At 40.8% G+C, this 24463-nt stretch overlaps 2 protein-coding genes across 2 annotated transcripts; one reads left to right on the forward strand and one right to left on the reverse strand.

Annotated features, from left to right (window-relative positions):
* Positions 1-4764: 4764 nt before the first annotated feature.
* Positions 4765-19438, forward strand: LOC106567938 (uncharacterized). The gene is made up of 3 exons (XM_045711998.2): positions 4765-5331; positions 6103-13866; positions 17294-19438. Exon 2 carries the CDS (start codon positions 7158-7160, stop codon positions 11118-11120), a length of 3963 nt encoding a protein of 1320 aa, XP_045567954.2. The 5' UTR covers positions 4765-5331; positions 6103-7157; the 3' UTR covers positions 11121-13866; positions 17294-19438.
* LOC145863051 (uncharacterized) lies at positions 17654-24217 on the reverse strand. The gene is made up of 2 exons (XM_082968254.1): positions 23656-24217; positions 17654-19742 (listed from the first exon to the last, which is right to left on the reverse strand). Exons 1-2 carry the CDS (start codon positions 24002-24004, stop codon positions 19048-19050), a joined length of 1044 nt encoding a protein of 347 aa, XP_082824380.1. The 5' UTR covers positions 24005-24217; the 3' UTR covers positions 17654-19047.
* Positions 24218-24463: the final 246 nt, after the last annotated feature.

The following is a 24463-nucleotide window of genomic DNA, read 5'->3' on the forward strand; positions in this document are numbered from 1 at the left end:
ACTGCTGACACACTCCAGCCACATGAGGTCTAGCATTGTCTTGCATTAGGAGGAACCCAGGGCCAACCGCACCAGCATATGGTCTCACAAGGGGTCTGAGGATCTCATCTCGGTACCTAATTGCAGTCAGGCTACCTCTGGCGAGCACATGGAGGGCTGTGCGGCCCCCCAAAGAAATGCCACCCCACACCATGACTGACCCACCGCCAAACCGGTCATGCTGGAGGATGTTGCAGGCAGCAGAACGTTCTCCACGGCGTCTCCAGACTGTCACGTCTGTCACATGTGCTCAGTGTGAACCTGCTTTCGTCTGTGAAGAGCACAGGGCGCCAGTGGCGAATTTGCCAATCTTGGTGTTCTCTGGCAAATGCCAAACGTCCTGCACAGTGTTGGGCTGTAAGCACAACCCCCACCTGTGGACGTCGGGCCCTCATACCACCCTCATGGAGTCTGTTTCTGACCGTTTGAGCAGACACATGCACATTTGTGGCCTGCTGGAGGTCATTTTGCAGGGCTCTGGCAGTGCTCCTCCTTGCACAAAGGCAGAGGTAGCGGTCCTGCTGCTGGGTTGTTGCCCTCCTACGGCCTCCTCCACGTCTCCTGATGTACTGGCCTGTCTCCTGGTAGCGCCTCCATGCTCTGGACACTACGCTGACAGACACAGCAAACCTTCTTGCCACAGCTCGCATTGGTGTGCCATCCTGGATGAGCTGCACTACCTGAGCCACTTGTGTGGGTTGTAGACTCCGTCTCATGCTACCACTAGAGTGAAAGCACCGCCAGCATTCAAAAGTGACCAAAACATCAGCCAGGAAGCATAGGAACTGAGAAGTGGTCTGTGGTTACCACCTGCAGAACCACTCCTTTATTGGGGGTGTCTTGCTAATTGCCTATAATTTCCACCTGTTGTCTATTCCATTTGCACAACAGCATGTGAAATTTATTGTCAATCAGTGTTGCTTCCTAAGTGGACAGTTTAATTTCACAGAAGTGTGATTGACTTGGAGTTACATTGTGTTGTTTAAGTGTTCCCTTTATTTTTTTGAGCAGTATATTTTGATACTAAAATGGATGACAGTTTATTCTGATGTTGTATTTATTTTATTATAGTACATTAGGAATTAGTAGGAATTGTTAAATCCACCATGCGATCACAAAAACTTTGATAGACATTTCAACAACAAAAAAGTTAGTATATTATACGGCAGATTTATGGAGAATTGCTGTGGGAGTGCTATTTATATCCCGTCACTACTGATCATTCATCCATACTGTGTGTGTCCCATCATTTCAGCTTTGGAAATAAATGAACTATCCATCCATTGCTCCTTCCTGTGTTGACTCGCTGACTTGAGAGACGGGAACAGGAAGGTCACACTAGGTTGATATCTAGCTCAAGCTTGCAAACGTTAACCACACCTTTCCATGTACTGTGTGATTGGGTTATCTAGAGGGAACACGTTAGCACGGTAGGCTCTGGTGCCTTCTTGCTGTGGGCTCAAATCGACAGAGGAAATCAACCTGCTTGCTCCTTTTTGTTTTGACAACTTTTCATTAGGGATGTTATGTTTGATACCGGAGCTACGCGGGCTGCGTTCAAATCGCTAAGCAGTAAACTTCAAAGCAGTGTACCGATGCCTGTATCACTTTATCAGCAGCACGTCATCAATGACGTCTGAAGCTTCATTTCATCAAACAACCACCTGATTGGTTTGGTATTGGGCTTGTTCGACACTGCAGGCGACTGCCGAGTGATTGATCTACAAATCACTATACATCATAAATAACTACTCATTATTATTTATAAATCAGTCAGCCAGTGACCATTTACCCACAATGCAGCATGGATTTGATGCCCTAGAACACGGCCAGTGGTTTAGTAGATGACAAAAAGGCCACACTGCGCATGCGATTCAATGCTCAAACCTGTTGAACCTACATTGCCGTTCAAAAGTTTGGGGTCAATTAGAAATGTCCTTGTTTTCCATGAAAACATTCATGAAATGAGTTGCATAATGAATAGGAAATATAGTCAAGACTTTGACAAGGTTTTAAATAATGTTTTTTAATTGGAATAATAATTGTGTCCTTCAAACTTTGAATCCTCCATTTGCAGCAATTACAGCCTTGCAGATCTTTGGCATTCTAGTTGTCAATTTGTTGAGGTAATCTAAAGAGATTTCACCCCATGTTTCCTGAAGCACCTCCCACAAATTGGATTGGATTCATGGGCACTTCTTTCGTATCATACGGTCAAGCTGCTCCCACAACAGCTCAATAGGGTTGAGATCCGATGACTGTGCTGACCACTCCATTATAGACAGAATACCAGCTGACTGCTTCTTCCCTAAATAGTTATTGCATAATTTGGAGCTGTGCTTTGGGTCATTGTCCTTTTGTAGGAGGAAATTGGCTCCAATTAAGTGCCGTCCACAGGGTATGGCATTGTGTTGCAAAATGGAGTGATAGCCTTCCTTCTTCAAGATCCCTTTTACCCTGTATAAATCTCCCACTTTACCAGCACCAAAGCACCCCCAGACCATCACATTGCCTCCACCATGCTTGACAGAAGGCGTCAAGCGTTCCTCCAGCATCTTTTCATTTTTTCTGCATCTCACAAATGTTATTGTTTGTGATCCGAACACATCAAACTTAGATTAGTCTGTCCATAACACTTCTTTCCAATCTTCCTCTGCCCAATGTCTGTGTTATTTTGCCCATCTTAATCTTTTCTTTTTTAAACGGTCTGAGATATGGATTTTTCTTTGCAACTCTGCCTAGAAGGCTAACATCCCGGAGTCGCCTCTTTACAGTTGACATTGAGACTGGTGTTTTGCGGGTACTATTTGATAAAGCTTCCAGTTGAAAACTTGTCAGGCGTCTGTTTCTCAAATTAGACACTAATGTACTTGTCCTCTTGCTCAGTTGTGCACTGGGGCCTCCTTCTTTTCTGGTTAGAGCCAGTTTGCACTGTTCTGTGAAGGGAGTAGTACACAACATTGTACGAGATCTTCAGTTTCTTGGCAATTTCTCACATGGAATAGCCTTCATTTCTCAGAAAAATAATAGACTAATGATTTTCAGAAGAAAGTTGTTTGTTTCTGGCCATTTTGAGCCTGTAATCGAACCCACAAATGCTGATGCTCCAGATACTCAACTAGCTTAAAGAAAGACAGTTTTATTGCTTCTTTAATCAGGACAACAGTTTTCAGCTGCGCTAACATAACTGCAAAAGGGTTTCTAATGATCAATTAGCCTTTTAAATGATAAACTTGGATTAACTAACACAACGTGCCATTGGAACACAGGAGTGATGGTTGCTGATAATGGGCCTCTGTACGCCTATGTAGATGCTCCATAAAAAATCTGCCGTTTCCAGCTACAATAGTCATTTACAACAATGTCGACACTGTATCAATTTGATGTTATTTTAATGGACAATTTTTTTTGATTTTCTTTCAAAAACAAGGACATTTCTAAGTTACCCCAAACTTTTGTTACACCATGTAGGAGCAGTATAGACCTAGTCTGTTCATTATATACATCTACACAATGTATCGTTACACCATGTAGGAGCAGTATAGACCTAGTCTGTTCATTATATACATCTACATTATGTATTGTTACACTATGTAGGAGCAGTATAGACCTAGTCTGTTCATTATATACATCTACATGATATATTGTTACACCATGTAGGAGCAGTATATACCTAGTCTGTTCATTATATACATCTACATGATGTATTGTTACACCATGTAGGAGCAGTATAGACCTAGTCTGTTCATTATATACATCTACATGATGTATTGTTACACCATGTAGGAGCAGTATGGAGGTACAGTGGGGGACAAAATTGTTGACACCCTTGATAAAGATGAGATAAACGACTCTAAAAAATAAAGAATTCAAATACTGATCTATATTGTATGTAAAAAATAAAGGGAAATTATATTAAATTATACTAATACAATTGCTCAGAGAAAGAGATATAGTTTAACGTGTAATTCTCAAAAGGTAGGGGTCTGAATTATTGCTACCCTTGTTTTCAATACTCCAGCACCCTCCCCTTGGGAGGATAACGACACTGAAATGTTTAATGAGATTAGAGAACACATTGGGTGGGATCTTAGACCATTCCTCCAAACAGAATCTCTCCAGGTCCTTGATTTATTTTGTCTGTTCTTATGGACTGCCCTGTTCAATTCAAACCACAGGTTTTCAATGGAGTTCAAGTCTGAAGACTGAGTTGGCCATAGAACATTTTTGATTTATAGTTTCTTTGTTTTGCTGGAAGATCCACATATGGCCAAGTTTCAGCCTCCTAGCAGAGAGGTAACCAGGTTTTGGGCTAAAATATCCTGGTAATGGGTAAAGTTTATTTATTTATTTCATACAGTAATTTTAGCTCATCTTTATCAAGGGTATCAATAACTAGGTGCTTATTTTGATATCTAGTTATTTGACTGAATCAGAAATACAGATGTGGAGTAGATGTAGTTTGTTTTAAATTCTCATAAAAAAATCTGAACTAATCAAACAACACTTGTCGCTCTTTGTACGTGTTGATATAATATTCATATTTAATGGAGAGAAAAAAACGTTTCACTAAACTGCTTTATAATATTATAATTCAATGAAGAATAAAAACAGATTTCCCTCCTCAACTGCGTTTCCTCCCTCCAGACAGCAGATGGCGATATGTGTCTTTCAGGAGATGTTTCTAGTGTGACGTATAATCTAGTGGACGGAACGCTTCTTCAACAACTGCAGCCACCTCGGTAGCTCGCTAGCTGACAAAGTCGGAACATTCAAGTTCTTTAGACAATTTCGTGGTTTATTTGCTACTATGATTTAAACATACTTATGTGTAAACAACTAGCTACCCCATTTAATTTCATATTTACGCTGTAAGTCAACTAGCTGGCTGGTTAAGTTAGCACTAGTCTAGTCGCTAATGCTAACTCGCTGTTATCCCTAGCTAACATCATGAGTTCACTAAGCTACTCTCCTCCTGCTAAAGAAGAGGAGGTCTGCTGGACGGAGAAAGAAGGACTGTGGCTGAACGTTGTCGTGAAAGAGGAAGAGGAGGATGTCACACTACAAAGGCAAGTACAGGGTGAAGCTGTTACCGTGAAAGAAGAAGAGAAAGACATTTCAGTTAGAGAAGAGGAAGACGCGTTCAGAGTGAAAGAGGAGGAGGATGTTACATTGAAAGAAGAGGAGGAAGATGCAGTCTTTGGAGTGGAGGATGAAGAGGGGAGTTTACTTTCACATTAGAGGAGGACGAAGAAGAGAAGACTGGAGAACTGATTAACACCAGTAAATACAGTGAGTACTATCTTATAAAACAGGGACATTGATCTGATTAACACCAGTAAATACAGTGAGTACTATCTTATAAAACAGGGACATTGATCTGATTAACACCAGTAAATACAGTGAGTACTATCTTATAAAACAGGGACATTGATCTGATTAACACCAGTAAATACAGTGAGTACTATCTTATAAAACAGGGACACAAACTCTGCAGTTGTTGAACTAATGTGTGATTTTTAAAAGAGCATTCTACACTTGAATATGTTTTTGTACTGTATGAATTGTCCATGACGTCCTCCAGGGATTTTGTAAATAACTTTTCCTGTTGAAAAGTGATATAATAATAAATGAAAATGTGACAGGTTAAAGGAAATGCTCATAGCCTGTTTATACTTTTTAATGTATTAGTAAGTTCATAGTATGTGAGGATCTTAAAACATCTAAGGTTAAAAAGATCATGCATTCTGTATTAGTTGATAGAGATTGATAACATTCATAATTGTGTTAAAGTTAAAATCCATCAAGAGTACAAAAGGTAAGAATTGTAAAAGGAATGTGTAAACGTTATATTGATTACTTTATTTTGTGGTGCCTAATTGAAGGGGAAAAGTGTTAATCTGTGATCTACTAAATGCTCTTTAATCTATGAGCCTGAGATCGATTGCTCTGGTCTCCACCCAAGTTCGCGGGGAAATCGCGGTCTTTTCCTCATTACAGTAAAAGTTCTCATTGAGGAAACAATACCGTATCACTCTCGTGATTATTTCTCCCCTTTTTCAGGGTCGTAACATTTTTGGAGGCTCCGCTGAGATTGCTGCTCAGATGTCCAGTTTCCACATCCTGGTCGCTGAATTCCGAGCCAGCTAAATCCCCACATAACAACTCAGGCAGGCTGCAGTGAGGAAAGTGTTGCTGTTCGAGGAGAGCTGGAAGTTGGTGGTTAAGTACGTGTCAGCTGAGGCCATTGATCGACCATCAGAGACAGTAAGGACCATCTAATTCAGAGTCAACTCCTGCACAGTAAAAGTTCCTCCTGTTCTGTCAACATGACGACCGCCTTGGAAGAACTACAGGAAGAGGTAGTAGGAGAATTGCACACCCTGACTAAAGACAAGTTACTAGAGATATGTGATTTCCTTGACATCTCAGGTGAACAGAGAAGAGATGTTCAAGACAAATCCCGCATATCATTGATGACTCACATTATGATGTTCCTTGAAAGAGAGGAAGTTGCAGAGTTAGAAGATGGCGGCATGTCGGAATGGTTGCTACTTAAAGACAAAATGACAGAGATGATCAGTGGCATAGATAACAAAACAGGGCAAACTGACCATGATATTGAAACAGCCGGAACACATCACAGAATAGAGGAACTGAGAACTGCAACCCCACAACAAGGGGTGGGAACTGAGCAGATTACTGCAGCCAAAGCCAGTGATTCTCTGCGTCAGCCCTAACCCCATGCTAATCTTCAGGTGAGCGTGCCGCTCTCACCCAGTGCACAGCCCAGCTCATACTGGCGCAAAGAGTTTAAAATTTCTGGTCAGATAGGTGAACCGGGCCAGAAAGATAAACTGATTTTTTCCAGCCTTGCCCATCAGATTGAGAATGGACTTAACAGAGGCTATCCTGAGGTAGAAATAGTAGACGCAGTAGTCAGGGCTATTTCTCCAGGCTCACAGCTACGCAGCTACTTGGAGGGTAAACCCCAGCTAACTCTTCCCACACTTAGATGTATCCTGTGTTCCCACTTCCAAGAGAAGAGTGCAACAGAGCTTTACAAACAGCTAGCTTCAGAAGCACAGCATAGCAAGGAGACCCCTCAAAGCTTCCTGATGCGCATCTTAGATTTGAGGCAGAAAGTACTGTTTGCATCCCAGGAGTCAGAATCAGGGCTTAAGTATGACCCTGCTCTAGTCCAGCGCATGTGTTTACACACAGTCCTTACAGGTCTCCAGAGTGACAGTATCAGGATAGACATGCAGCCTCTCCTGCTAGATAGCGAAACATCAGATGAGGTTTTGCTAGAGAAGCTTAACATTGCTTGTGCTAATGAGATAGAAAGACGAAACAAAAGGCGGTTTAATTCCCCACAGCCTGCTACAACGGTAAGTGTAGTCCAGTTAGAAGATACGCCATCTGCAAAGTGCCCTGTGAAGGAAGCCAAAGCTAAGATACCCGCAGAACTGTTAACAGAGTTAGCTGAACTTAAGACAGGTGTAGCTTCTCTAAAAGGTCTCAGTGCAGAGATTGCTCAGATTAAGGAGACATTACAGCAGCCTATATTTCAGTCACCGCCTTGTGTCTATGCCCCACCTCCAGTTAGGAGGCCAGATAGGGACCCCCAGCCACCTGTTTCCCATCAGCAGTATTACAGCAACTACAGTCAGCCCCAAGCACCTGACCCTGCACAGCATCAATATGCACCTAACCTGTATACCAACCGCTCTGCTCAAGCTCCAAGGAGGTGTTTTGTCTGCCAGCAGGCCAGAACAGATGCACGCTGCACACACTGCTTCCGATGTGGGAGTGGAGAACATTTTCAAGCTGGATGTAAAATCCGGGGGAGTCAGACCATCAAGAGAGGCCCCTTTCAACGGGGAAGGGTTACCGCTGAGGGACGAGTGTTAACCGTAGCTACCAAAAAGTCCGAGAAATGTGCAAATTGTGCCCGAGAAGATTCATTTGAGAACCTGAAACAATGTTCATCATGTAAAGAGACACTGTACTGTTCCAAAGTATGTCAAAACCAACATTGGACTAAACATAGGGAAAAATGCACTCACCTGAAAATTGACTCTACCAGGGAAAGGTTTTCCTGCACAGAGGAAAATGCCCACTCTTTACCATCCCTAGCTCAAGGTTGCCACCCCCGTAAGGTCACCTCGCTAGTCGGCAGACAGTGCCTTATTGAGTGTCACCTGAATCGCCACCACCTCCAAGCTCTATGGGACACAGGCTCTCAGGTATCGGTCATTGATGAACAATGGAAAGAGAAATCTCTCCCAAACACAAGGCTGAGAGATGTTTCAGAAATCCTGGACTCACCTGATGATCTAAGGTTGACTGCAGCAAATGGGACTGAAATGCCGTACCTGGGATGGATTGAAACAACTTTTCTGCTAGCCTCTGAAACTGACCAAACAAAGGAACTGATCATCCCAGTGCTAGTAATGAAAGGCTGTCACCTATCGCATCCCATCATAGGTTTCAATGTTATCGAGCACATCCTGACAATGACCGACAAGACTAAACAATACAGTACAGTAAAAACAGCTTTCCCAAACCTCAAAAGAAACAAGGTGAGAGCTTTTATACAGGCTGTTAGCGCAGAACAGACAGATGAATATGCAGTGAAAACCAAGAAAGAGAAGGTTGCTGTACCAAAACACAGTAGCATTCAGATTGAGTGCCGTGTAGCTTCCCAGCCTTTCAAAGAGGACATGACAATGCTTTTCCAGCCAGACCTGAACCCGCAGTGGCCAGACGACCTTGAGTTCTTTGACACACTAGTCAGAGTCAGGAAAGCTGTTTTTCCAGTTGTCATGCTTGATGTCTCTAACCCCACTGACCACGACATTGCCCTGCTAGGACGCACAATAATTGGTACAGTACAAACCATTATGACTGTGTTACCTGCCCAGGTGTTTGAAAAAACAGTCACCCCAGCCACAGTGAATCACACAAGCGTTCGAACCCCATGTACTGCTACTGAACAGTGGGATCCACCAGTAGGTTTAAATCACCTCACCGAAGAGCAGAGAGAAGTTGTTAGGCAAATGCTTAGAGAAGAGTGTCACTCCTTCTCCAGATCAGACAATGACATTGGCTGTATTGAACGATTGAAAATGACTATTTCTCTAAAGGACTCTGAACCAGTCAAGCGCACATACATGTCAGTGCCCAGGCCACTGAATCAGGAGATGAAGGGTTACCTTTATGACCTCATAGCCCAGGGCTGGGTTAGGAAGTCAAACTCTTCATATTCTTCACCTGTCGTGTGCGTTCGGAAGAAGGACGGGACCCTCCGGTTGTGTATAGATTACAGAGACCTTAACAGAAAGACACATCCCGACCGCCAGCCTATCCCTCGGGTCCAAGACATCATGGACAGTTTAGGTGGTAATTCCTGGTTCTCCCTCTTAGACCAGGGAAAAGCGTATCACCAGGGGTTAATCTCTGAAGAAAGCAGACCACTGACAGCATTTGTGACCCCATGGGGACTCTATGAGTGGATACGTATGCCATTCGGCCTCATGAACGCTCCTGCAGCTTTTCAGCGGTGTATGGAGGAGTGTTTGGAAGGGCTCCGGGATAACATCTGCATTCCTTATCTGGACGACACGCTAGTTTTCAGTAAAACATTCGACAGCCATGTGAATGATGTGCGAAAAGTTTTGCAGCGTCTCAGAGAGTATGGCATTAAACTCAAACCAAGTAAGTGTGATCTCTTTAAACCCCAGGTCCGTTATTTGGGCAGAATAGTGTCTGCAGAGGGCAGCCGAGTTGACCCAGCCGATTTTGAAGCAGTAAGAGCATTGAAAGAAATCAGACCAGAGACTGTGGGCCAGCTCAGAAAAATGCTTGGTTTACTCACTTACTACAGACAGTACATCAAAGACTTTTCTAGGAGGGCCAGCTGCCTGTATGACCTCCTGAAAGCAGATTCAGAGAAATTACCTCACCACCCACGGAAAACAAAAACAAAGAAAGTAAGTAATGTGGTGCCCTCAAACAAGCCAATCCTGTGGACTGACCAGCATCAACAGGCACTTGAACAGCTGATTGAGTGTTTGCTTCACCCACCAGTCTTAGGTTTCCCTGATTTCACTCAGCCATTTGTTGTACACACTGATGCGTCACACCAAGGCTTGGGAGCAGTTCTTTATCAAAAGCAAGATGGGAAGCTTAGGGTCATTGCTTATGGCTCTCGAACCTTAACAGCAGCTGAGAAGAACTATCACTACCACTCGGGCAAGCTAGAATTTCTAGCTCTAAAATGGGCAATCACTGATAAGTTCCGTGATTATTTGTACTATGCTCCGACCTTCACTGTATACAGCGATAACAACCCGCTCAGCTATATTCTGTCTACTGCAAAACTGAACGCAACCACTTCCAGGTGGGTTGCAGAATTGGCTGATTTCCACTTTACAATAAAGTACAGGCCAGGCAGAGAGAATGGTGATGCAGATGCTTTGTCAAGGATGCCACTGGATGTAGAGTCACTGATGGAAGAATGTTCTGAGGAGCTTCCACCAGACACCATTGCCGCCACGATACAAGCAGTTGAGGTACAGAAAGAGGCTGTTGTACCTTGGTCACTGTCAGCTGCATCTATGTCAGTATCAGCTGAAGATGAGACAACCACTGCAACAATCAGCTCGATCCCAAAAGATGGGATAAGAGAAGCACAAGAATCTGATCCGGTCATCCGTCCTGTGCTCAATTTCAAACTGTCTGGTTCCAAACCGCCAGTTAACCTCTTACATCTAGACGTTCCGCTAGCGGAACACCTGCTCCAATATCCAATGATGGGCGTGGCGCGAAATACAAATTCCTCTAAAATCCGAAAACTTCCATTTTTCAAACATATGACTATTTTACAGCATTTTAAAGACAAGACTCTCGTTAATCTAACCACACTGTCCGATTTCAAAAAGGCTTTACAACGAAAGCAAAACATTAGATTATGTCAGCAGAGTACCAAGCCAGAAATAATCAGACACCCATTTTTCAAGCTAGCATATAATGTCACAAAAAACAAAACCACAGCTAAATGCAGCACTAACCTTTGATCTTCATCAGATGACAACCCTAGGACATTATGTTATACAATGCATGCATGTTTTGGTCAATCAAGTTCATATTTATATCAAAAACCAGCTTTTTTACATTAGCATGTGACGTTCAGAACTAGCATACCCCCCGCAAACATCCGGTGAATTTACTAAATTACTCACGATGAACGTTCACAAAAAACATAACAATTATTTTAAGAATTATAGATACAGAACTCCTCTATGCACTCGATATGTCCGATTTTAAAATAGCTTTTCGGTGAAAGCACATTTTGCAATATTTTCAGTAGATAGCCCAGCCATCACGGCTAGCCATTTAGATACCGACCAAGTTTAGCCCTGATCAAACTCCGATTTACTATTACAAAAGTTTCATTACCTTTGTTGTCTTCGTCAGAATGCACTCCCAGGACTGCTACTTCAATAACAAATGTTGGTTTGGTCCAAAATAATCCATCGTTATATCCGAATAGCGGCGTTTTGTTCGTGCATTCTAGACACTATCTGAAATGGTAAATCAGGGTCGTGCGCATGGCGCAATTCGTGACAAAGAAAATCTAAATATTCCATTACCGTACTTCGAAGCATGTCAACCGCTGTTTAAAATCCATTTTTATGCCATTTTTCTCGTAGAAAAGCGATAATATTCCGACCGGGAATGTCCATTTAGCTAAACTGAGAAAAGTAAACAAAGCTTTCGGTCGACGCGGGCACGAGCCTGAGTCTCACAGTACTGTAACCAGCCACTACCCAAACGCGCTACTTTTTTTCAGCCAGAGCCTGCAAAGCCACGATTCAGCTTTTTGCCGCCTTTTGAGACCCTATGGCAGCCGTAGGAAGTGTCACGGGACAGCTAAGATCCTCACTCTTCAATAAACAGAGACAAGAAGAACGACACCTTGTCAGACAGGCCACTTCCTGCCTGAAACCTTGTCAGGTTTTTGCCTGCCAAATGACTTCTGTTATACTCACAGACACCATTCAAACAGTTTTAGAAACTTTAGGGTGTTTTCTATCCATGTGTAATAAGTATATGCATATTCTAGTTACTGGGTAGGAGTGGTAACCAGATTAAATCGGGTACGTTTTTTATCCAGCCGTGTCAATACTGCCCCCTATCCTAAACAGGTTAAAATATTGTTGAAAAACAACTAATTGATTAGGTATGTTTGGGAATAGCATTGTGTGACTGTGATATGAGAGTTGTGTGAGTGTGATATGAGAGTTGTGTGACTGATATGAGAGTTGTGACTGTGATATGAGAGTTGTGTGACTGTGTCTTAATCTGAAGTTTGGATAGTAACAGAGATCTGTCGTTCATCACAGAGATCTGTAGTTCCTCCTAGAGATCTATAGTTCCTCGTTCCTCCTAGAGATCTATAGTTCCTCCTAGAGATCTATAGTTCCTCCTAGAGATCTATAGTTCCTCCTAGAGATCTATAGTTCCTCCTAGAGATCTATAGTTCCTCTTAGAGATCTATAGTTCCTCCTAGAGATCTATAGTTCCTCCTAGAGATCTATAGTTCCTCCTAGAGATCTATAGTTCCTCCTAGAGATCTATAGTTCCTCACAGAGATCTATAGTTCCTCACAGAGATCTATCTATAGTTCCTCCTAGAGATAGATCTATAGTTCCTCCTAGAGATAGATCTATAGTTCCTCCTAGAGATATATCTATAGTTCCTCACAGAGATAGATCTATAGTTCCTCACAGAGATAGATCTATAGTTCCTCACAGAGATATATCTATAGTTCCTCACAGAGATAGATCTATAGTTCCTCATAGAAATATGCTTAATCAGATGATTGACATGTGGATAATAAGCTTTGATATAACGTTATCTTGGGGTTCCTTCACTGCCCATGATAGAAAATCACGGGGTTGTATTGAGAGCGTGATGATCATTTAGAAAGCAGCAGAAGGTCTATAGTTCCTGGGAGGCTTGATTTTGCCGTGGTCTCTGGGAGGTTAGAGAACCGTTGACGATCCGGTCATTGTCCGGGAAACAAAAGTTAATTTTTTTGTTCCGCTGGGAGTATGTTTGGAGAGCTGCTTCGTAGCTGTGGAGAGTCCTTGAAAAAGCAAATGGAATGGTTGTCTTGAGTACCTAAGAATTACTTACGTTTTATATGGATTCTGTGAATATATGAAAATATGATGAATTGTATGTGTGTATAAAGATTACTAGAGATTTGATGAAGTAATACTGGGAATATAATTACAGTGGGGCAAAAAAGTATTTAGTCAGCCACCAATTGTGCAAGTTCTCCCACTTAAAAAGATGAGAGAGGCCTGTAATTTTCATCATAGGTACACTTCAATTATGATAGACAAAATGAGAAAAGAAAATCCTGAAAATCACATTGTAGGATTTTTTATGAATTTATGTGCAAATTATGGTGGAAAATAAGTATTTGGTCAATAACAAAAGTTTATCTCAATCCACTTAGTTATGTTAGGAAGTTTTCCATCTTTATGACCGGCCCTGGTAACTTCACCCCAACTTCTCTGATCCCCAGAACACAGTAACTTAACAACATAAGTGTTTTTCTGATACTTTGGGGAAATTTAGGGAAAATAAGAAAATCCAGCCGTAGCAGAGCCCCAAGTCCCATGGGGATGTCCTCGAGGGCCTGGATGTTCTCCCCATCAAAGGCCAGCGGGATTTCACTCTCATGGTGAAATGGATTTCCACCGATGTGCAGTAAAGGAGTGAAGAGCGGTGAAATCTGTGTCAACAAAAGTAAGAAAAGATTAACACACATACAATTAACAAAGAACATAAAAAATGTTCAGCTGTAGTTTTATATAAGCATGCACACCTATGTTTATGAAGAAACAGATGATTGGTGCATAGACATACCTTGTCATGGCCATAAAGGCCACTCGGGTCCTCATTGAAGAGGTAGGGCAAGAGCAGAATCGCTGCTGTGGTCTCCAGTCCTAGTAAAGTAAAGCAATGATCTTACTACACTTGCTAATTTTATTACAAAATACATTAGAGAAAGGGAAGGAATAAGAGCAAATCCCTCTTCTGTATTGTCCTTCAGGGACTGTCAAAATAGCAGGATGATGTCCTCACCCCTGCCTCGCCTCTCTACCTCTGATAGTCCTTGAATTATCTTTTTGTCTATATCCATTCCATGGACTTGATTCATTTCTGAGAAGATCTGAAAAGATAATTTGCACATATTTGTACGCTAATAGACTTCAGTTTGTATTGACTGCTATGTAGGTTAAATGTACACTTCAAATGCAGCTGTCCTACAACATATCTGTACCTTCTTCTTGATCCCAATTGCATTGTGTCCATGTTCTGTCCTATAAGAGTTTCAAAGGAAGAGAAAATGTGTCAAAGAATAGTCTTTCAAGCATAAAAAATATATATATTAAATAAATATTGAAAGATAAATAACATCGACATACAATTGAATGTAAAATAGAATAACATATTGGAGAAAGCACTAGCCAATACAGTACTGCCATACAGTAACAGTACTGCCATACAGGCCTAATATCACATTTCAAGATATCTTTGTACACAAATTGTTCAATATTTTATCAGGCTGACTTGAAAGATTATACGCAACATTTTGTTGCGTGGCAATACTGTGTTTGGATTCTGAAGGGCATTTATACAAAAGAGGTAGTCTAGACACTGTATTAATACCATTATGCATTTGAATCCCATCGACAGCTACCATCTAAGATAACAATTTCCCTCCACAAGGAGGCGGACATGTAACGTTTCCAAAATGGGATAGTATTGTACATGTAACGTTTCCAAAATGGGATAGTATTGTACATGTAACGTTTCCAAAATGGGATAGTATTGTCCATGTAACATTTCCAAAATGGGAAAGTATTGTACATGTAACGTTTCCAAAATGGGATAGTATTGTACATGTAACATTTCCAAAATGGGATAGTATTGTCCATGTAACGTTTCCAAAATGGGATAGTATTGTACATGTAGCGTTTCCAAAATGGGATAGTATTGTACATGTAGCGTTATGCCCCCTTGTGAGTTAATAGTATTGCATGCTGTAGCAGGCTATATAAAGAGGAAGACCTCCATTGACGATTCAGTTCGTTGTAACATCTCGTCTGGACAGGTCACCATCCTTAGTTAGTTAGTTTAGTTAGTTAGTTAGTTAGTTAGTTAACGAAGCTAACGTTAGCTAGTTCATTATCACAAAAGTGAGAACTGCTCTAGATTGGAAACTTACGTTAATGAGTGTAAAGCCATGTTGGCTTTATGGAAACGATATACAATATATGGGAAAGAATTAAGTTGAGGAAATAATCCAAACCTAGTTGTGCCTAGTTAGGACATAACGTTAGCTAGCTAGCTAACGGTACTGTACTGTAGCTCATACAACGCCGACGGTCAAACCCGGCTTTCTAATATTTACGTTCATTAACTATAGTAACGTTATGGAAGATATTCACAGAAAACCAGAATTGTCTTCGTTATTCATTATTAGTATGTTATATTATTATAATAAATTATTTCGAGACATATTCAGAGCCAAACATCAACCCAACTTAACCTTTTTAACTGTTGTCGCATCCAAACTTGTCACCATCGTTTTCAGTCGTAATTGCGAAGTTCCCGGAAGAAGTCCAGCAACAACGGAGGTTCCTCGATGAACCCACCTTCTAACAAGTTCTTTGAAGAACCTTTTGGGGCTGTTTTTCATTGACCAAGAACCCTACGGTTCTTAGGGGATCTGAGAACAACTCCAGTTGAACCCTTCATTTTTAGAGTGTAGTCGGCTCTATTTACTCTCAAATTCAAACATGATGATTAGTATCAACGATCAAGTCAGCTGCTGCTGCTCCAATACAGTATGAGGTGAGACGGTGAACTGATGTTGAACTGGGCAGTCAGCTGCTGCTGCTCCAATACAGTATGAGGTGAGACGGTGAACTGATGTTGAACTGGGCAGTCAGCTGCTGCTGCTCCAATACAGTATGAGGTGAGACGGTGAACTGATGTTGAACTGGGCAGTCAGCTGCTGCTGCTCCAATACTGTATGAGGTGAGATGTGAACTGATGTTGAACTGGGCAGTCAGTCATTCATTCTGTACTATGAGTCTGGTCTATCATTGTTACTGCACATTGTGGTGGAAATTCTAACCAATCAGGAGAGACTTTCTCATTTCTTCAAACAATCAACCTTTATTTGATAAGAATTGCAATAATGTAGCTGGTCAGCCCTACACTCTGAGGTGGAAGGCCGAGAGCTCGATGACACAAGGAGTTCAGAAGCCTTATATAGTCAAACTATCTTGTGCATATAGAAAACATGTGATCTTGGTATGTGTACGTGTGTGGAGAACGAGACACAGACTAACTGTGAATTGGTCGTCTCGTTCTGTAGCAACAGCTAGTTATTCTAGTCTTCTAGTGAGGTGTCAAAACAACAGGAAATCACTCTAGACACAGTTCATCTGAAGTAGATCAACGGTTTCCTGGATTGGGGCCAAGCTCCTTTGGCCTGTCTGCCCAGAGGGTGTGTGGTTGCAGACCCACACAAACATACACATAAACTTCTCAACCTTAAAGAGATCCTTCAACACATTAGAAGTCATATCAACTTAAAGAGGTTAACATATATTTTCCCTCACAACATTGTACAGAGATCAACCAGATCCAGCCTGAACTGTGTGATGTAGTATGGAGTTGTAGTTTCTCTAGAGATAAATCAGACCCAGACTGAACTGTGTGATGTAGTAGGGAGTTGTAGTTTCACTAGAGATAAATCAGACCCAGACTGAACTGTGTGATGTAGTAGAGAGTTGTAGTTTCCAACAGGCCAATATTCTACATAGTTTAGCGCATAAAACGTAATTAACTACAATGACCATAATCCATTGCGTGCCTACTTGTCTTGTCTAGCATTTCACTACAATAACATCTGCTGAACACCTGTATGTGACCTATAACATTTGATTTGATTTATGAAGATAATTTGTGGAAAATGTATTTTTCCCCACTCATTCACCCCATCTCTTTACATTGCTTATGCATATATTCGGTGGCCTGACTGCGTCAAATGCCCATCCTGGTAGATCTGAACCTAATGCAGCTTGGAGTGATTGGATGTTTTATATATGTGATGTTTTATATAATATGACTAAATGTGTTTATTTCTGTGTTGCAGGGACAGTCAAGAAAATGGAACAGCAAGGCCACAGAACATGACATAATCAGAGCTGTGGGAGACCACCTCAAGCCCCTGGTAGAGCCGGGGGTGGTGTTTACCACTCCACCACGCCTTCAGCAGGCTGGAAAAGTGGGATTGATCTGGTTGATCCATTTGTTTGTTTCAGTTTTCAGTAGTTGAATCCTTTGATGTATTGTTAACTAAAACATTTTTCATTTTCAACAAATGAACTGGGTTGGTTGAAAAGTGATACTAAACATACATAACATGCACTATTTTGAAATAGTGGGAGATATACTGAATTTATACTGTTTTTCATACCAAGAAAGACCAAGATACGTGTTGCTTTTGCACATATTTGTTGATTGGTCGGTCATTGGGTAATTTGTTTTACAATATGTTCAAACCAAATCAAGCTTTATTTATACAGCACATTTCAGACATGGATGCAACACAATGGCTTCACAGAAGAAATTTTTTTTACAAATATTTATTTTACAAACATCAGAGGATAAAAAAAACACAGGAACAACTGAAAGACTAATGAGCATTCTAAGGAAAATCCATTGATTAAAATATTAAAGAAACGTATGCAACATCCCAAAATACACGCTTGTTTGTTGTTACCCCCATCAAGAAAACCAGAAATGTCCCTTACATAAAAGAGGGAACTAACAGAGTCACTGACAACAACCACAACTAAACAGGTGGGGGTTTTAGGAGGGGCTCTGAAAGACACTATGGGGGTGTCCACTGAAAGTTGACTAGTAACAACAACTGGGACCTAAAAGACACCCACCATGAGACCCACTAAATCTGCCCAAGAAGAGGCAAACAAAAGAAAAACCCACACCAAACTTAAAGACAGGAAGCAAACCAAAAAGGTGTTGACTCTCCACATGTATCAAGCCAACTGGAGCACTGGGCCAGGCACTCTTAAATAGAACCTGGACCAGCTCAGGTAAAACACCTTCCCATATATTCCTTCCCTATATACACAAACATCTCCCACAATAATCATATTACTTGTATTTATTTAAACAAGCAGCTTATAAATTGCACAAGCACCAAAAACGCTGTTGTTTTGACAAGTAGCAATAAATCACTGATATCGATTAGGGGGGAAATCAGGTTGTACGTGATGTTGAAACTAACACAACTAAAAAACACATGGAAATGGGAGATATATTTTACCTCACTGGTTAGAGGACAACCTGCAGAAGACAGTCAGCTACATTTTGGAGAGATGCATTTAAATGTAGGGGTTGGTAAACAAAGGAACACAACACTTATTTGTCATAACTCATCAATATCACGTTGAAATCAATTGTGCGAGAGGAGGGAGATGAGGTTGCACGTCCTGTTAAAAGTAACAGCTAAAAACCACATGGAATCTGGGAATTATGTGTACATCACTGGTTAGAGGACAATTTGTAGAAAACAGCTAGCTACATTTTGAAGTGGTGCATTTTGATTCAAGTGGGTCACCAACGTGGTAAGTGTAACACAACTCTTTTTGTGTTAGTCACTTTTTGTTAAATCACATAAATAGTAATCTTTCAATTCAGAGTCTGGATTTTCCCCCTGAGGCTAATATCCATATCATGTTGAAATCAATAGAACAGGGGACAAACGTTTAGGGCTCTACATTGTGACATCATTGAAATACTCCTACTACAATGTTAAAAAATTCTACATTGTGACATTATTACATTGTGACATTATTTCATTGATATCATGAAACAACTCCTTCATGTATGTATTTTCTGATATTTGATCAAAGATCTATTATCAGAGTATCTCTGGTCACAGCTATAAGATTTCTCTCCTGTGTGTCTTCTCTGGTGCACTGTCAGATGGCCAGATTGACCAAAACTTTTCCCACATTGACCACAGCTATAAGGTTTCTCTCCTGTGTGTGTTCTCTGGTGCACTGTCAGATCACTACATTGACCAAAACTCTTCCCACATTGATCACAGCTATAAGATTTCTCTCCTGTGTGTGTTCTCTGGTGTCGAGTCAGATTGCTAGATTCAGTAAAACTTTTCCCACATTGGTCACAGCTATAAGGTTTCTCTCCTGTGTGTGTTCTCTGGTGTCGAGTCAGAATGTTGGATGTAATAAAACTCTTCCCACATTGATCACAACTATAAGGTTTCTCTCCTGTGTGTATTCTCTGGTGCACTGTCAGATCGCTAGATTGACCAAAACTTTTCCCACATTGATCACAGCTATAAAATTTCTCTCCTGTGTGTGTTCTCTGGTGAATTATAATGCCTGATGAGGTGAATCTCTTCCCACAGTCAGAGCAGCAGTGAGTTCTCTTCCCTGTGGATCTCTGCAGGTGTTTCTTGTGTTCTGATCTGGAGAGACTCTTCTCTGCCTCGTCAGCATCATGAGGTTGTTGAGGCTCCCCAGAGGATCCACGATAGTTAAGTATCTCTCCTGTGTGAACAACAAAGTCAGACAGATGGTTAAAGGCCCACAACAGCGGAAATCCACTGTAAAAGGTGATGCCAACAGCGTAGACATGATGTTGTACAACAATTTAAGTCTGTAATGAATGTTACAATTATTTGTCTTAAAAGTTACAATTATTTGTCTTAAAATGAGCAAGAATATTCATATTTTGTCTTGTTTTCACATTAGTAGTAACATCGATGATTGTAGGCTAGAAATAAGTCATTAAAGTTGTTGAAATCCTAAGCAGTGTGCCAGACGACTTTTGGTCTCCAATTTTGGCCCCTTTCTGTGTTTGCTAAAATTGCGGCACGAGGGCGATGCACATGCAATTTAGTTGTAGAAACTCCTCCCTGCTAATGAGGAAACCGATAGTTATGGATGTACTATATCTGGTAATGAGGAAACCACTAGTTATGGATGTAGTATATCTGGTAATGAGGAAACCACTAGTTATGGATGTAGTATATCTGGTAATGAGGAAACCACTAGTTATGGATGTAGTATATCTGGTAATGAGGAAACCACTAGTTATGGATGTAGTATATCTGGTAATGAGGAAACCACTCGTTATGGATGTAGTATATCTGGTAATGAGGAAACCACTAGTTATGGATGTAGTTTATCTGCCTGGAGAAAAAATGGTGAGCGAAGATTTTAGTTTATCACAAAGCATTCTGAATATTACAACGCACTATCAGGAGTGCTACTGAAGGAAACTCACATTAAGCTATGTGTCTATTCACTACTTCACCACCGTGGGGGAAAACTCAGGGGAGTTCTCATAGGCTGACAGCAAAAATAGCCTCCATTTACAGGTTGCTTATGAGTGTATTTCACATTACTTTTGGATTATAACTGTAATGCTCATTTGAATCTCCTGTTTAATATGTTTGTGTTATTGTCGCAAATCAACTGCTTTACACTTAAAAAACACTTCAACCAGTAAAATGCTCTTTGGCTAGCTTTAACATCAGCCTGACAATGAGGGTTTGTACACTAAGTGTTTAACAAATTGGCCCATAACTTCACCTAACAATAACATAGACCTACTGTAGGACCCATAACTTCACCTAACAATAACATAGACCTACTGTAGGACCCATAACTTCACCTAACAACAACATAGACCTAGGACTATAAATCATTTAATATTTCAGGTGAAACATGGAAACTAAAATGTCTTTGTCATGACATTTCATAACCTGATCACCAGATAATTTTGTGAATAATCCCACTAGGCTACTCTGTAATGTGTTGTCATTCTAAATGTCCTGAATAAAGGAAAATAGCTCTGTGTGTTGTACAATAGCCTATCCATCAAGGAACAGTTCTCTACACATTATGAGCTAAGTATCTCTGTGTCAAAACAGACTAATGAGACCCTGCTGTAAATCAACCAGACAATAACACATTATAAACATCAATTTGTTAGGGATGTTGGATCCAACATGGAGCACGGCATAACTGTCTTTACCAAAGTAATGAATGAAGAAGCACTTTGGTTGTTGTTGCATGTCATGATGTTTGTCATATGACTGTCATGACGTTGGCCTGTGGGTAAGGTTTATGACCCCCCCCATAAATACCTTTCTCCCTTCCCCTCTCTTACTGACCCTACTGAAGGACTGCTGTCCTGTTAAATATAGAGAGTCTGGGAACATCAAACAAATGGGGTTAAGGTACCACATATTTTGTTAATAAAACCAGTTGGAAATATGCTTGGGAACGTAATGAGTATGTATGTCAGTTCGGTTGTCATCTGAGACATTATGACTGATGACAGGACGACATAAACTGTACCTGGGAAAGTATCCACCCTCTAGTTATCAGAGTCACATGGAATTGTTATGCAATTGAAATGTTTGATATTGAAAATGTTTGTTAGGAGATGAAATGTAATTTTAGCTTCCGAATGAGAGATTTGGGTTTTCATAAGGAAAGTGCCCTGCTCGATCAGTGGCCCAACCCTGTGAAGGGACAGGGGTTATAAACGATGAAACACCTCCCTCCCCCTCTCCACTATATAATCCTTTGACGAAAAGATAACCAGGTGGTTCCAGTACGGGAGGTCTGCAGCCTCTACGTTAGAAGGACACACATGTCAACTAAGCCAACCTCGGCGTGAGCTATGGTATGAACTGGTATGAACTTTGAGCTTATTCACTACAGAAGTGCTACTTCCTAGCCGTTGAGTTAGCAGCGGCCGCTGTAACGTGGGCTAGGAAAGGACGGACGACGGATCCAGTCTAACAACCAGACGAAGATACCACCACGTATCCAATCGACCACCATTGACATTCTTCCGAAAACAGGGAGATCTGTTGGCCAACCCGGCCAGCATCTACGACCAATCTACCGAAGCGCAGCTCAGAGTAAATATTTATTGAATTTTCCTTTTCCAAATGGGCGGTCATTTAGAATGCATAAGATAATGTATTTACGATAGCATAGCTGCTGTTTCTTTGTTCCTAAATCTTCCCACTCTTTCATTCAAGCCCAACCCCCTTTCCTTTGTGTAACCAGCCGTCATATCTGTTCCGTCTACCGGGACGTTTTCTGTATGACATCATTGTATTCTGTGTATTTGTAATTCTGTGTGATTAGTTAGGTATTTAGAAAATAAATAAACCCAATTTTGTATTGCTAATTCAACTTGTTAGCCAGGGTTCGTGAAGATAGCCAAGAACTTACAACTTTCATTATGAGACTGAAAATAAAACAAGGGTTAATATTGACTGCTATCGATGTAAAATATTACAAAGTATTTTAAGAGTTTATTCGGAAGATAACGGCTCTATAAACGTTCTTCCGTGGTGCCCCGACTTTCTAGTTAATTACATTTACATGATTAGCTTAATCAGGTAATATTAATTACAGAGAAATCATGTTATAAGTTAGCATGTCATATCACTTAATCCGGCATAGCCAAAGACACGACATGACTGTCATTCAGAAAATGATTTCCTGGATCATCTGATGATAGTTGAACATGTGACTGTAACTAAACAGCTACAGTATTAAGAATTATGTGTAATTATTGAAGAACCACGTTAATGACAGTATCCATTTGAGTGTCAATAAAGTTAAGGTGACTCTTGGTTAGAACCATTGGATTTAGCAAACTCTGAAATTATTTAGGATTTCTGTGCCAATGAAAACTGTTTCCCAGCGTAACATAAGGAGACACTAAATGTTACATAGATAGAGAGCATTTCAGAGATCTGAATACAAAAAAAACTGTCCTAACAGGACAATAACCTGAACCACAAGGCCAAATCTACACTGGAGGAGCTTACCAAGATGACATTGAATGTTCCTGAGTGACCTAGTTACAGTTTGGACTTAAATCGTCTTGAAAGTCTATGGCAAGACTAGAAAATGGCTTTCTAGCAATGATCAACAACCAACTTGACAGAACAGGAAGGATTTTAAAAGAATAATGAATATTCACATAAAGATCAGCCTCCTATTGGATGACATCACGACTTCCCATCAAGCCAACTCCTTGAAGGCCTTACTATGACATCACTCACTCCTTCTAGTTTGCAGTTGTTAAAAAAAAACACAATTTTTCTCAAAACATTTATTTGTTTCCTTTTAGTGTGTTTATACTTTACTGTATTTATATCACTTTTCAACAGGAAAAGTTTAAAAATCCCTGGAGGACGTCATGAACAATTCATACAGTACAAAAACATATTTGAGTGTAGAATGCCCTTTTAAAAATCACACATTAGTTCAACAACTGCAGAGTTTGTGTCCCTGTTTTATAAGATAGTACTCACTGTATTTACTGTTGTTAATCAGATCAATGTCCCTGTTTTATTAGATAGTACTCACTGTATTTACTGTTGTTAATCAGATCAATGTCCCTGTTTTATAAGATAGTACTCACTGTATTTACTGGTGTTAATCAGTTCTCCAGTCTTCTCTTCTTCGTCCTCCTCTAATGTGACAGTAATCTCCCCCTCTTCATCCTTCATTCCAAAAACGTCTTCATCTTCTTTCACTTCATCCTCCACTCCAAAAATGGCATCTTCCTTCTCTTCTTTCACAGTAACATCCTCCTCCTCTTTCACTTTGAACGCGTCTTTCTCTTCTTCTTTCACGGTAACAGCCTCACCCTCTACTTGTTTTTGTATTGTAACAGCCTCCTCTTCCTCCTCCTCTTTCACCAGACCTTCTTTCTCCGTCCAGCAGACCTCATCTTCTTTAACAGAAGGAGAGTAGCTTAGTGAACTCATGGTCGGGGATAACAGCTAGTTAGCATTAGCGACTAGACTAGTGCTAACTTAACCAGCCAGCTAGTTGACTTACAACGTAAATATTACATAAAATGGAGTACTATGTTTAAATCACAGTGGCAATTAAACCACGAAATTGTCCAAACAGCTTGAATGTTCCGACTTTGTTGGCTAGCGAGCTACCGAGGTGGCTGCAGTTGTTGAAGAAGCGTTCCGTCGACTAGATAAAACGTCACACTAGAAACATCGCCTGAAAGACACATATCGCCATCTGCTGTCTGGAGGGAGGAAACGCAGTTGAGGAGGGACAACTATTTTTATTCTTCTTCATTGAATTATATTATTATAAAGCAGTTTAGGGAAACGTTTTTTCCTCTCCATTAAATATTAATATTATATCAACACGTACAAAGAGCAACAAGTGTTGTTTGATTAGTTCAGATTTTATATGAGAATTTA

Source organism: Salmo salar, chromosome 02, assembly GCF_965601325.2.
Source record: "Salmo salar chromosome 02, fSalSal1, whole genome shotgun sequence".
NCBI classification, from domain to species: Eukaryota; Metazoa; Chordata; class Actinopteri; order Salmoniformes; family Salmonidae; genus Salmo; species Salmo salar.

What these genes read in the sequence shown, in the direction of transcription:
- LOC106567938 (XM_045711998.2), top strand. Translation starts at nt 7,158, where the DNA reads ATGCGCATCTTAGATTTGAGGCAGAAAGTACTGTTTGCATCCCAGGAG.
- LOC145863051 (XM_082968254.1), bottom strand. Translation starts at nt 24,004, where the DNA reads ATGAGTTCACTAAGCTACTCTCCTTCTGTTAAAGAAGATGAGGTCTGC. An exon ending in GATTAACACCAGTAAATACA is followed by an intron (nt 19,743 to 23,655) that starts GTGAGTACTATC and finishes TTGTTCACACAG; the next exon opens with GAGAGATACTTAACTATCGT.